Below are 12,987 nucleotides of genomic sequence, written 5' to 3' on the forward strand. Positions count from 1 at the left end.
TATAAGTAAATATACTTTTGGTGCAACTTGTATGTATTTTACCTAAAGAATATATTAACGTAAATATTATGTGCTATCACACTTTTAATATCTGATAATTTAAAGTGATTTTGATACATTTTTGTTTGCAATATCTCCATTTTTTGGTTCTATTTTTTTACCTTACTATATTGTGTACGCAACTGCATTGCCAAAGATTTTTGCAGCAGTATCTAATTTTGCCAACTCTATCTTTGAAATCTTTTAAAGTTCTTAGTAACAAATACTATATGTACTATGTACTGTACGATCGCCTTAAAAAGCTATCAGAATTTAACAGACATCTTGAACTATTATATTTTAAATTACAACACTCTACGAAAGTTTCGTGTTTGTGTTATTGTTTTAAAATGATTCAATCAATTGTAAGTATTATCAAATATTTCATGAAGTTTTTAGACTTAATTTGCGTACCTTATTTGGTTGTGATATGTAACAGAGCAAAAATGAAATATCGGCTCCACGAAATTTTATAACATAACGGTAGTAATATTCGCATAGTCCTAAAGTTGCATAAATATTTTATGTCCATTTCTGGTAACGTATAAGTAAAAATTTAAATTTTACATTCCAAAAATATCAGGAATTTCTCTTTTTACTTTTTTGTTCATTCTTAAATTGACTCAATCTGTTGAATTTATTATTTTATCCTTAAGATTATTATTTAAGTCAGTGTGTATTTAAGTATGTCTCAAATTATTGTCTGTTAAGTATTTAATTATAATAAAATAGTTGAAGTTTATTATTGTTTCTATGAAAAACCTTTATAAGATTAAGTACACTCATAGCACCGAATACCAATTTCATACAAAACCCAAATACAAGAACAAAATGCAATATTTAAAATTTACAACTTACAGAAGAAAAAAATTTGACAACATAATTAAATAATAAAGTAACTCGGTACATTGTTTGGAAATTTATTACTGTAGTTAGTAATAACTCTAAAATGTCAATTTTTTATCGCATTACATGAAAACGTAAATTCATCGAACCATAACATCCTGTTTTTTCCTTAAAAGTTTTGTATCCACTTGTCATGAAAATTTATATCCAAAAGATATCTCTGCGAATTGTATTCAATCATAATAATACGTATACTGTAGGCAAATTTGCGTTATGTTTATAAGAGTAAAAATTATTCAAAATTAACTGTATATGCATCCCTCAATCGATATCGAAGGTGACAAAAGAGCGAAGACTTGCAAATTTTTACTAAATGTGAGCTTCATTTTGTCGTTTATTTTTGGTAGAATATATTTATTTAAATAACAACGTGGCAACACCTGCTGCGTTTGCAAGGTTCTGCATTTTATTATCTATGACAGTCGCCACTTTAGCGCGCTGTTTAACGTGCAGTGTTTGTCTCAGGGTTTATTTTAAATGTTTTATAAATAAATACGTTAACGTGTGAATTGGACTAAAAATTTTATAACGAACTAATAATAAAAATGTAAATAACAATTGTTACTGACTACAAGAAAAATGTCAAGGAAAATTTAGTTTTGTTGGTAAATATAAACATTTGTTTCATTGCATTTACACTGGACTCAGTTGTCATTGCCACTTTGCCAAGCGTTTGCATGATAATATGACATGATGTTTATTTATCGTCGATTCTTGGCGCGAAAAGGTTCGACAAATGAAACTTTATTTTGTTACCATAGTAACATGACTCAGGGTCTTCTATAAATATTTTGAATGGTCATCAGAATTAAGGTCGTGGGTTCGAATACTAAGTACCTATATTTTTAATCATTATTATTCCAATTAAAAATAGAATTAGTATTTATATATAAGCGAGAATAAACTGTATTCGAGTGAATTATCGCTTGAAACTACTGACCTTCGCTAACTTCAGCTGGCTTTAATAGGGCTGCCTGTCTTAATCCGCATTTTTTATATTATTTTATGCTCGTCTGCAGGAACAAAGCTAGGCAAGTTTTTATGTCATATCGTAAGTTGGTGGCCCTACTGAACTATCGTCAAGTTATAAAACAAAGACACATTTCTCTTAGAAACAGACATCTTTTTATCATTAATCTTATTATTTATCTTAACAATGCGTTATTACAATAAAAGACGAACACTTATCTTGCGTTTATTTTTTCCAAACAATTAATTTTTATTACTCTTTATTATTACGTCATTTAGGAGATTTATAATATTATTAAGATATTAAATTAATTATCTTACAGCCAGTAACTATAAATGAATCGTTTAAAAAGATAATCTTCATCAAAAAACATGAATGATTAAAGATGAGGCGTAGGCTTCTTCTACACAAGGAAAAGTAAATCTTTAAAACTAACAGTGAATACTTACGTCGCGAGTATCGCGTAGCGCGGAATAAATTGTCGGCGGGAGTCGTCTTTTCGGCCTATACATCTTGAACTTGAAAATAAACACATCCTCCGTTCCAAAAATCTCTTTTATTCATTTCTCCAACTTAAATCACCCGAATAATTGCATGGTCCTTCGAGCCGGATGCAATTATATCTGTGTATGAACCCCTATGACGCTACGCCTATAATGTATTGGTAGGGCGACTATGATAATTCCTTATTCCCCACGTTCACGCGGAAGCGACAAGCTAAAACCTTGTACAACACAATGCAACACGTGGTCTACATTTTGTCATCATAATTACGGCACGGTAGCCGCGACAAATGGCACATGTTGAATCCAGTTCAATCCTGTCACGAATAGGTACAGTATGTGGCCAATGTAAAAGCCTTGCAGACTTCTGACACAAACTAGTGCTCGACCACCATTGTTACCCTCAACACCTCTGTTAGGTAAGCTTTGATTTTTCATAAATTTTCCATGTTCGACATATATAGGTATTATTTTATTTACTTATATCGCTGCGCTAAAATGTCTTGTCATTCGCTATATGCAAATAAGTTGCTCACAGCGTGGGATTGAAAAAAATATTGAATTAAACATACAGAATATATTTAAAGGAACATGGATAATTACGGGTTTTTTTTTAATAATATCCTGTCTAGATTGATGAAATACTCAAGAAGGGTGGAATCAAGAACACCCGTAACCGATGTGCATAGAGGCATAGACATATGAAGTTATATTATAATTAATAATGTCTTCCGTCAGCTAAGTAAATATCCGAGAAGTAATGTACCGTATTGTAAGTTGCTCAAGATCTTTATGTGATTACTAGATATAACATAAGCTTTGAGGCTGCCAGACGATGGAGCGACTTTGGCGAGTGCTGCGGGGTGGGGGTGGGGGCGGCAAGGAGGCGGAGCGCGAACTGAACCGCAGCACGTACTCGCTGGTGTCGTGCAGTGAGGTGTCGCCGCACTCGCTGCAGCTGTGGCTCACTCTACCGGACGAGGTCAAAAACGACCCAGAACTGGACAAGTTCAGAAAACTATATGAGGAGACTGGTAAGGCTGAACTAAGATAGTTCAAATATGGCTTGCAATGACGCTTGTAACGATACTTAGGTGTTGGTAGGAACTGGCGCAGACTTACGCTAGCAAACCATGAATCCTCATAAAACTTAAGTCCTTCAATACTTAGTCTAAAATCTAATGTCAAGTTACAGAATTCATTTGTGTTTTCATTTTAAAAGTTCAAATTTAATTTAGTAGAGAGACTCAGAAGAAAGTATATCGTTTTTTCGTAGTTTACAATCTCGTGTCATTTCTTTTGTTACAATATGTTTATCTTTTCAAGTCTAGATAAATCTTAACTGAATATATCTAGATTATTATCATGTTTTAGTTATAGAGAATGTTATCTTCGGATATATTCTCTGTATTTTTCCTTTATCATTAGGCTACAAAAGCAAGAAAGCCAGTCAAGTATGCAATACATTTTAAACAGATATTTCGTATCTTAACGGAAAATAATTTTATGCCTAGAAAACGATAATACCTAGCCTTGAAGTCTATCACGACGTGTACAATAAACAAGTAAACAACTAATATAGACGTATCTCGTTCATGACTCAGCGGTCATCGGTACAAGATATACGACACTGTTAATGAAATACTATATTATATAAAACTAACTAATAAATAATATGTGTAGAACAGCTAAAGTTATGTAGCATTTGACATTTCAAAGAGACTGAACTTGCAAATAATTAAAGTGTCCAAACTTGTAACATTTGCTAATAACTACAAACATGGATGTGTTTATTAAATACTAGCTTCCGCCCGCGACTCCGTCCGCGTGGTATTAATGAAAACAAAAGAAAGTAGCCTATGTGTTCTTCCAGACTATCCTCTACATCTATGCCAAATTTCATTCAGATCCGTTCAGCCATTTAGGCTACAAACTCTAACAAACATCCATCCATCCATCCATCCATCCATCCATCTAAACTTTCTTATTTATAATATTAGTAAGATTGATATAAAATATCAACACTGATAAGATGACAAGATCGTTTGTCCTGTGTTGTAATTTTGTGGATGTCCTTATTTGTAAACTTGGACACGATCGCTAGCCGACTTCGAGTAAGTAAAAGGTAGCATATCTATTTTTCCTTTTCAAACTTCATGGGAGGCAGTTTTCTCCGCCCACACCAGCCCCTCATAAGGCAAATGGCATAGAGCATATTTACAATCAGAGTTTGTAGTGTTTCATAACCTCAAAAATTTTATTCACATTCTGAATAGAACGCTTGGCGCTGTTTTAAGCATGTAAACATTCACATATTCTCTTCCAGATAAATCAAAGATCAATCCAGTAGGAGATAATGAATCTGAGGGTACCAAGCGCCTGTCCGAGGTGCATTCAGCACCGCTACTGGACGGGAAAGACGGAGCTGCGGGTACGAACGGGGACGCTATAGTCGATGATTCTGGAAACAATGATACCAAAGATAATACGTATGTATTTAAGTTTAAAAACAAAGAAACTCAATTGATTTTATTCCTAAAAATTAATATAGATTACGATAATAACATCTCATTTCAATATTAGACAAGTAGTTAAGACAGATTTGCTACAGTAACAAACAAAAATTGACATAAGGGTGTTAGTAAGAGAAGTTTATTTATGATTGTGGAGTTACGCCGGTTGAGGTAGACCTACGAAGAAATGGATTGCGTGAAAGGTGACATCAAGAAGGAAGTGATGACTGAGATGATGTATGAGATATTTGGAGGATGAAAACCAGGAGCGCCGGCACTGCGGGAGTAGGATAGGGTAGGAGTGATGATAATTATGAGTAGTAGTATGTTAATTGCATTGGCGTAATTAGATCGTAAAACAAAAGACAAAGATGAAGTTCTAACAACAAACTTTTAGAACATTATGGATCATTTTTTATTATTTTCTTAATGCTGCTTTTATTTACTTTTCAGTCAAATTCAACTGCCAGTCGGCAAATTACAAAGAAAGGTAACATTTTCCAAACTGTATATTATTAAAAAAAACGTAATTGCGTTAATTCCTAACATTGATGGTTCCTATGTACAAATAACTAATTTTACTCAACGTTACTTTCAAACTTATTTCGTTATACTCCTTTTAAAACTAAAATACGGTAGGCAACTTATTTCAAAAACGTTTTTTTTAGATTTTCTTACGATTTAACACAATTAACATTATAATACGTTCTTCGTACGATTATTTACTTCGAAGCCTGACATTTAGTTGATTACCAAAAACATTATTGAAAGATCGAAGTTTTTAAAGGAAATTATGTTTAATTTCAAAGCGCTTTATCTAAATATGGCACGACAGGGTCTTTGTTTGCTGTCATGTATTTTATATTGACGTGTGTTATTAGCACCTTGTCACAATAAAGTTTTTATTTTATTGCTCTACCATTTAAATGAAATTGATTTTTGTTGAATGTGATTTGATTGTAGAGACCAACTTTGATACACAGTTGTTAAGGAAAATGTAAACTTTATAAATAAAAATTTTCAATTCAAATCCTTTGCGCAAATAACTGACCCTAAAACTTATAACTATCTACACAATTTCACTTTATATACTAATACTAGCTTTCACCCGCGACTCCGTCAGCGCTGGATAAAAAAACAAAAGTATAAAGCCTATGTATTCTTCCAGACTATCCTCTACATCTTTGCTAAATTTCATCGAGATCCCTTTAGCCGTTTAGGCTACAAACTCTAACAAACATCTAAACATCCATCATCTAAACTTTCGCATTTATATGTAATATTAGGTTAACTAGATTATCAATCCGAAAATTTAGATGGATGGATGCTTGTTAAAGTTTGTAGCCTAAACAGTTCAACGGATATCGATGCAATATAGCAAATATGTAGCTTAGCCGGAAAAAAACACATAAGGTACCTTTGGTTTTTTAATTCCACACAGACGGAGTCGCGGGCGAAAGTTATTATTAAATAGGTTAAAAATCACGATATACAATAATCTGAGTGTTGTTTATATCATCATTTGGAACAAAGTGAATCTTGTTAAACTTGAAAGATAATTCCAGTTATTGGACGCAAAATATTACATAAAGATGACGTTACTGCTGGGCTGCTGGTTGTTCTTCACAGTGGTCTTCCTAACGTGCGACGAGAAGAAGGAAGTCTTCAAGAACACTGCTATACCTCCAGGAATAATTAAAAGTATGTGTTCATCTAAAGCCAGATCGCAACTTAATGTCTTGTTTATTATAACTAGAAATTAAAATATTCCACAGTCTTTTATTCTATATTGTATGCCATCGTCTACGGCAAAATGTTTATTACAACGGGAAATAGGTCTTTCAAAATACAGAAAAAACAATATAACTATTGAGTGTTAAATTCTTAATTCAGATTATACCATCGGCCCGTTAGAAGCGACCTCCATTTTAGTCAAAGTATCAGGACCCTTCCTGTCGGAGCACGCGGAAATCAAAATGAACTCCAGCGAACTGGAGACCAGGGACAGGATGGTGGTCTGGCTCGAGAGGTGGAACTCTTCAACTGAGATACGAGACGAAATGGTAATTTTACAGTTCCGTTAGCCAGTAAGGGTAACATAATCATACTAAACCTTAAGTAAGACTTAAGAAGAGTCAATTCTTTCTTTCTTTGAATGTTTTCGATCCCTATATAGTATTAGACAACTTATTTAATTGATACTGTCGCTTTTAACTCAGAGCAATACTTCTCGTCAAGACTTAGGATGCGCGCCAAATCTATCCATACTTCTAATGACATTGACAGCTGTCAGCTAGGGACGTGACGTTTATGCCGATAATCTAGAGTTGCGCCAATTCTATAGCACGGTACTAATTTTATTCCTAACAATAGTAACTTAAGTTTTGTCAAATTCCATTAACCATTCCAGCCACCAGACTCCTGGACAGTATTCTTAGCAGACGAAGATCTAGATTACAACGCAGGTGAAGAAAGATCTAGGAAGTTTGAGCTGCAGCAGAGCAACAGCACGTACGTCCTGCGCATGAAGAGCTCGGGGGCGGAGACGGCGGCGCTGGCGCTGAGCTGGGCGGCCGCGCGGCCGGGCGTGGCCGGCGTGCTCTACGCGGCCGTGCTGCTGTGCGCTCTGTACGTGCTCATTATATTTGAGGCAAGTTTGATACACTAACAGCCGCAATCTCGCAATGTCTTCATTAGTGACAATTAGCGAATCTGAATCTGAGAATCGGAATCCTTTCCTTCACCAAAAAAATTGCGAAACCCTCATTGAATTTTCTCAGAACTTTAATTAGGTGGTTACTTTAGTTAGGCCGTTATATGTTTATTTACTTTTTCAGATAATACACCGCACAATGGCCGCAGTTTTAGTTTCGACGACGTCGATAGCGGCCTTGGCCCTGGTGGGGGAGCGGCCCTCGCTGCCGGAGATCATATCCTGGCTGGACGTGGAGACGCTGCTGCTGCTCTTTAGTATGATGCTGCTGGTGGCCATCATGGCGGAAACTGGCATATTTGACTATTTGGCTGTCTTTGCATTCGAGGTACATCGCATTGCAGAATATACCATAAAAAGACTGTGTAACTAATGAAACCGACGAATTACATATATTGACTGTCCTTCCTGAAGATTATTTATGTTATAAGATTTATTACTGTATATTTAGCGAGTCCTGTTGTAAGAAATGAGTGTACAATGTGTCAGGTGACCGGAGGGCGCTTGTGGTCGCTGGTGTTCCTGCTGTGCGGCCTCACCGCCGCCCTCTCCACCTTCCTCGACAACGTCACCACCGTGCTGCTCATGTCGCCCGTCACCATCAGGTAATACGTCTGATGTCAACCATTTCACAGATCACCATGTTTCAGCAACGCTTCCTGCTTGGTGAACCTTGATGTACATTCTCATAGATTTCTAGATTTAGATTTATAGGGAGTCTCCACCTGGGTATTCTAGAGTGTTCGTAGTAAAATCCTCTCCTGAGCACCATCTAGCGCTTCTAATGGAAGATGATGAGTTTCTACAGGGATGAATACAATAGAATAACGTTTGTAGGTTGTGCGAAGTGATGGACCTGGACCCGGTGCCGATCCTGATGCTGATGGCCATATACAGCAACATCGGTGGCACCGCCACGCCCGTCGGCGACCCGCCCAACGTCATCGTCGCCTCCAACAAGGCCGTCGTACATGCTGTCAGTCACAAACTCTCTAAACCGGCTCTTCTCTGATGTTCTTAGTTCATTAGTGACATTCTATATGCAGGGCATCAACTTCAGCAACTTCACGCTGCACATGGCGCTGGGCATCGTGCTGGTGTGTGTGCAGACCTCGCTGCAGGTGCGCTACATGTTCCGTGACAGCGCGCGCCTGCGCCTCAAGGAGCCCAGGCACATACAAGGTCATACACCACTCATACATACACTTACCAAAATACCTTTTCCTTTTTACGTCGCCTTCTATATCCTGGAGTGACGTTAAATACCTTATATCCTTTATTTATAGAACATTCAAACACATTTTTCTTTTACTCTCTCAAAATAGAGACTGTGTTGTAGATCTCCGCAACCAGATATCAATATGGCGGCGCGCGGCGGAGTCTCTGCCGCACCTGAGCAAAGACGTGCAGGTGGTGCGCGAGCGCCTGCAGAGGAATGTGGCCAAGCTGCACCTCCAGCTGCGGCAGCGCCTGCGGGAGACCAGCCACAGAGCCTGCCCCGAGGACGCCTTCCACACCACGCTGCAGGAGTTGAAGGACAAGGTCTAGACAAAAATTACATTACTTAATTTCAAATAGTTCATATTATTTTCTTCATATAACTAAGACAGTGTATACAAACAGTACAAGATCAGGGACAAGGCGCTGCTGCTGAAGGCGGCGGTGTCCATCGCTTTCGTGGTGGTCGTGTTCTTCTTGCACTCCATACCTGACTTCAGTGAGTTCACTTTAATATATTGCACATTAGCACGTACATATAAAAACATAGTTATATTTGGTCTACTGTCAAATTTAATCTATGTTCTTTTCCCCCGAGTAGACCGCGTGTCTCTGAGCTGGACGGCGCTGCTGGGCGCCATCCTGCTGCTGCTGCTGGCGGACCGCGCGGACCTGGAGCCCGTGCTGCACAGGGTCGAGTGGTCCACTCTGCTCTTCTTCGCTGCACTCTTCGTGCTCATGGAGGTACGTCACATACACTGTAAACTGTACAGCAATCACAAGTGTTTTGATCTTTTCACAGGAACGAAAAGGGATAGGGAATATGAGAAGCAGGGTTAGAATAGAATAGTAAAGGAAAGCGAATGAGGGTGAAAAGACCGTCGATCCTATGACCTCACAAGATAGTTCTATTCAGCTTGTCTAATATCTGTGTAAATTGTTGCAGGCGCTGGCGCGGCTGGGGCTGATCTCGCTGGCGGGCGCGCTGCTGCAGCAGCTGGTGCAGCTGGCGGAGGGCCGCGCGCGCCTCGCGCTCGCCATACTGCTCATACTGTGGGTCAGTACACCTCCCTGGACATATCTTCACAAATACCTCGTCAGAATTCTGTCTTCTAAAGTCTTACGCTGTTTAATCTTTGTATGATACCACTTTATTTAGGTTATTTGCAGTAATATCATGTATTTATCGTGTATCTCATATCGCAGGTATCGGGGATGATCTCCGCGTTCGTGGACAACATCCCGCTGACGACGATGATGGTGCGCGTGGTGGTGGCCATCGGCTCCAACCCCGCCCTCGGCCTGCCGCTGCAGCCGCTCATATGGGCCTTGCTCTTCGGAGCTTGTTTAGGAGGTAAGTAAGATTGTGGGCGATGTTGAGGTCTGTGTGGAAGACGTAAGGTCCGTGTCGGTCGCAGGCAACGGCACTCTGATCGGCGCGAGCGCCAACGTGGTGTGCGCCGGCGTGGCGGAGCAGCACGGCTACCGCTTCTCCTTCCTGCACTTCTTCCGCGTCGGCTTCCCCGTCATGATCGGCCACCTCCTCGTCGCCTCGCTCTACCTCCTCCTCTGCCACTGCGTCTTCACCTGGCACTAGCAGCCTCACTCATCGGACAGTCATACATTAATGGAGACAGTAAAGTTTTATATCGTCAAATGTGCAAACTGCTCAAATAAGAGTGGAATTCTTAATTTTGAAAAGTTACTTTCTTTAAAAGCACTATTTATGTAATTAATGTTGACATAATTTAATTCAAGCTTGGTGTATTTAACATAAGATAAATTTTATTTGGGATTCCTACCCCAATGTACTACTGTTGATTTATTTTAAATGTATGTTAGATTAAAGTTTATTATTTGTTTGTTGCCTTAAGTAAAAAGGCATCGGAGGTTTCCGTCCAGTGTACAAATATCGGATCTCCTAATTTGTAGCAAATTGTATATAACTGTTTTTAAAGCGAAATTTATGTTATATCGATGAAGTACAAATAATTATGTTTATATCTGTTTTTTTAAATGTAATGTGTAATTTATCATATAATTTTATTAAAGTTATTTAATTTAACAATTCTTTTAAATATTATTGTACATTACCTATGGTCCTGGTGAATATGTTAACATTTTATAAATATTGTTACGGTCATCAAAGTAATGAAGTCAAATGGCTGGACAGGTTTTCATGCGTATGGGTTGTAATGTGGGATGGGGTGAGTTAGGGCGTGCTGTCTTCAACTTCGCTTATTAACCTGTACGTAAATCAGCTGATGGTGGAGCTCGGCAGCGCCGCTGTCGAGTGTTCCATCGCCGAGCGCACAGTGAACAGTATCAGCTGCTGAGACCTTCGGTCGCCGCTTTGAGACTACTATTCAGTATATGTGGGGAATATACGAACACACATGGCCTTATTTACAATTTATGTACATAAGAGCAAGTTAATGGTGTTAAGCTAGAGGTCGTAAGGATGAACATATTTCTCTTTAAGTAGATAAAAAGTATTGATTAGGAAAATGTTTACAAATAAAACTAAAGTTTTACATAATTTTCGAAATATATTTCATACCATTTCATTGTACAGTTACACAACTGACATTTTATTCTTTAATCGGGCGCAATTTTTTAAACAATAAAAATTGTACATTCTTGTCACAGATTTTTGACTGAGATATAATTTTGAGCAATCATTTCTGTAATATTTTTTAAATAAATAAAATATAACTTTGGAAGAAAAATACAAGGTTTTTTTTATTTTTGCTTATAAGGCTAATAATATCAGGTGAACGGACTACTCTCATATTTTACTAACTATAGCTAAATTTTCACTACCATAACCGACTATATTCGTTTCTGTTTCTTAGTCTACAAATACCATTGAATTAAAATAAAATTAATATATTTTGGGTCATTTAATTTACAACTAGGACGAACCAACTTAACTACTGCATATAACATCTAGTAACACGGAATACACAAGATGAAGGATATCTGCATATTTTCCCGCCAATTTTGACAGCAATATTTAGATGTTATTAATGCAAATTATTTAGCTATTTTGTAATCGTTTCTTCCTAATGAGGCAGTAAATAATTGAAAATGTATTCTAATATCTGATAAAATTTTAATAAAGAAATATATTTTGTAACTTTCGTGTTATTAAACTAGAGATTGAGATATTGAGATTTCTCTTATACTAAAACTGTTCTGTATATTCGCAATTTTTTAAATATCTTCGAGCTCATTTTAAAATTACCAAAGTGAATGTAACCAGCATTCACAAAGTCCTAAAAAAGCAAATATCAGTGTTTATAACAATTATTGTGTTGTTTTTCATTAAGGGCCTGTCCCACCAAATTGTAAATTGTTTGATAACAATCTAACGTGTAAAATATGCGATGGAAATATCGGATTTTGTTTCGTTATCTGACATTGACGTCATTTTTAAGCTATCCGAGTCTCTATCGGCCAGTGGTGGGACAGGCCCTAATACTTATAAATCTTAACTTTATATAGATCCACCTTACTTAAACTAAAACTTTTACGCCGTACTTCTAAAAGACAAGCATTTTCACTCGGTTTAGTTCAAATTCAATTTCTTAAGATGTAGTTATTTGTTATGTATGTTTTAAACCACGTTACAACAGTCAGGAAACATGAAACGAACTATACGACCTGCTAAGCTCAATATTTTTATTCTAAGTTGCACAATATTCGTCGCCTTTTAACTCTTTGGTACATTACTTCAGCTAAAGCATTTTACGATATATTTAATTAATGCTATATTTTCTAATCAAAATTGGAAGCTTCTGGGCAGTAAAAGGTTACAAGATTTTTGTAGTTTTGAGCACATCCTACATTATAAAATGTATTTACTATTTTGTATTTTAAAGGTTAAAAGACATTGGTGTTGTATCGTTTGGTGATGTTACATTCTCTTAGTAACACTTGTCACTGTAACTTGAGATGTTGAAGTCCATTACTTTGTCATCGCCCGCTCTCCCCTGTACCCTGTGCCCCGGCGAGGCAGGGTGGGCGCGGCTAGAGCGCGCGGTTGTGCGGCCGCAGCGGCCGGATCTGCTTCAGCTGTGTGGAGTGTCCGTCGAACTTGATGTCCACGTCGCAGTCGCTCAG

The 12,987-nt window shown here is 37.4% G+C and overlaps 2 protein-coding genes across 4 annotated transcripts in view; one reads left to right on the plus strand and one right to left on the minus strand.

Moving 5' to 3' along the window:
* The first annotated feature begins 1,377 nt into the window (after positions 1–1,377).
* Positions 1,378–12,237, plus strand: LOC106109613 (P protein-like). Of its 3 annotated transcripts, XM_013291191.1 has the most exons (17): positions 1,378–1,550; positions 3,224–3,452; positions 4,745–4,907; positions 5,385–5,421; positions 6,497–6,632; positions 6,825–6,994; positions 7,342–7,581; positions 7,769–7,972; positions 8,134–8,249; positions 8,482–8,620; positions 8,691–8,826; positions 8,984–9,186; positions 9,268–9,361; positions 9,464–9,606; positions 9,809–9,919; positions 10,069–10,216; positions 10,281–10,459. In XM_013291191.1, the coding sequence occupies exons 2-17, from the start codon at positions 3,254–3,256 to the stop codon at positions 10,457–10,459; spliced, it is 2,418 nt and encodes an 805-aa protein (XP_013146645.1). In that variant the 5' UTR covers positions 1,378–1,550; positions 3,224–3,253. The 3 variants fall into 3 exon arrangements, with proteins under 3 accessions (XP_013146645.1, XP_013146646.1, XP_013146647.1); XM_013291192.1 differs by having other exon boundaries at positions 1,378–3,452; positions 10,281–12,237; XM_013291193.1 differs by having other exon boundaries at positions 1,378–3,452; positions 7,429–7,581.
* A 657-nt stretch (positions 12,238–12,894) lies between these two features.
* The window catches only part of LOC106109582, a 22,399-nt gene continuing 22,306 nt past the window's right edge, over positions 12,895–12,987 (minus strand). The window contains exon 18 of the mRNA XM_013291139.1: positions 12,895–12,982. Coding sequence (XP_013146593.1) covers positions 12,895–12,982 — 88 coding nt within the window. The remainder of the gene's footprint in view (positions 12,983–12,987) is intronic.

Source organism: Papilio polytes, unplaced genomic scaffold (genome assembly GCF_000836215.1).
Source record: "Papilio polytes unplaced genomic scaffold, Ppol_1.0 DF821122.1, whole genome shotgun sequence".
NCBI lineage: Eukaryota > Metazoa > Arthropoda > Insecta > Lepidoptera > Papilionidae > Papilio > Papilio polytes.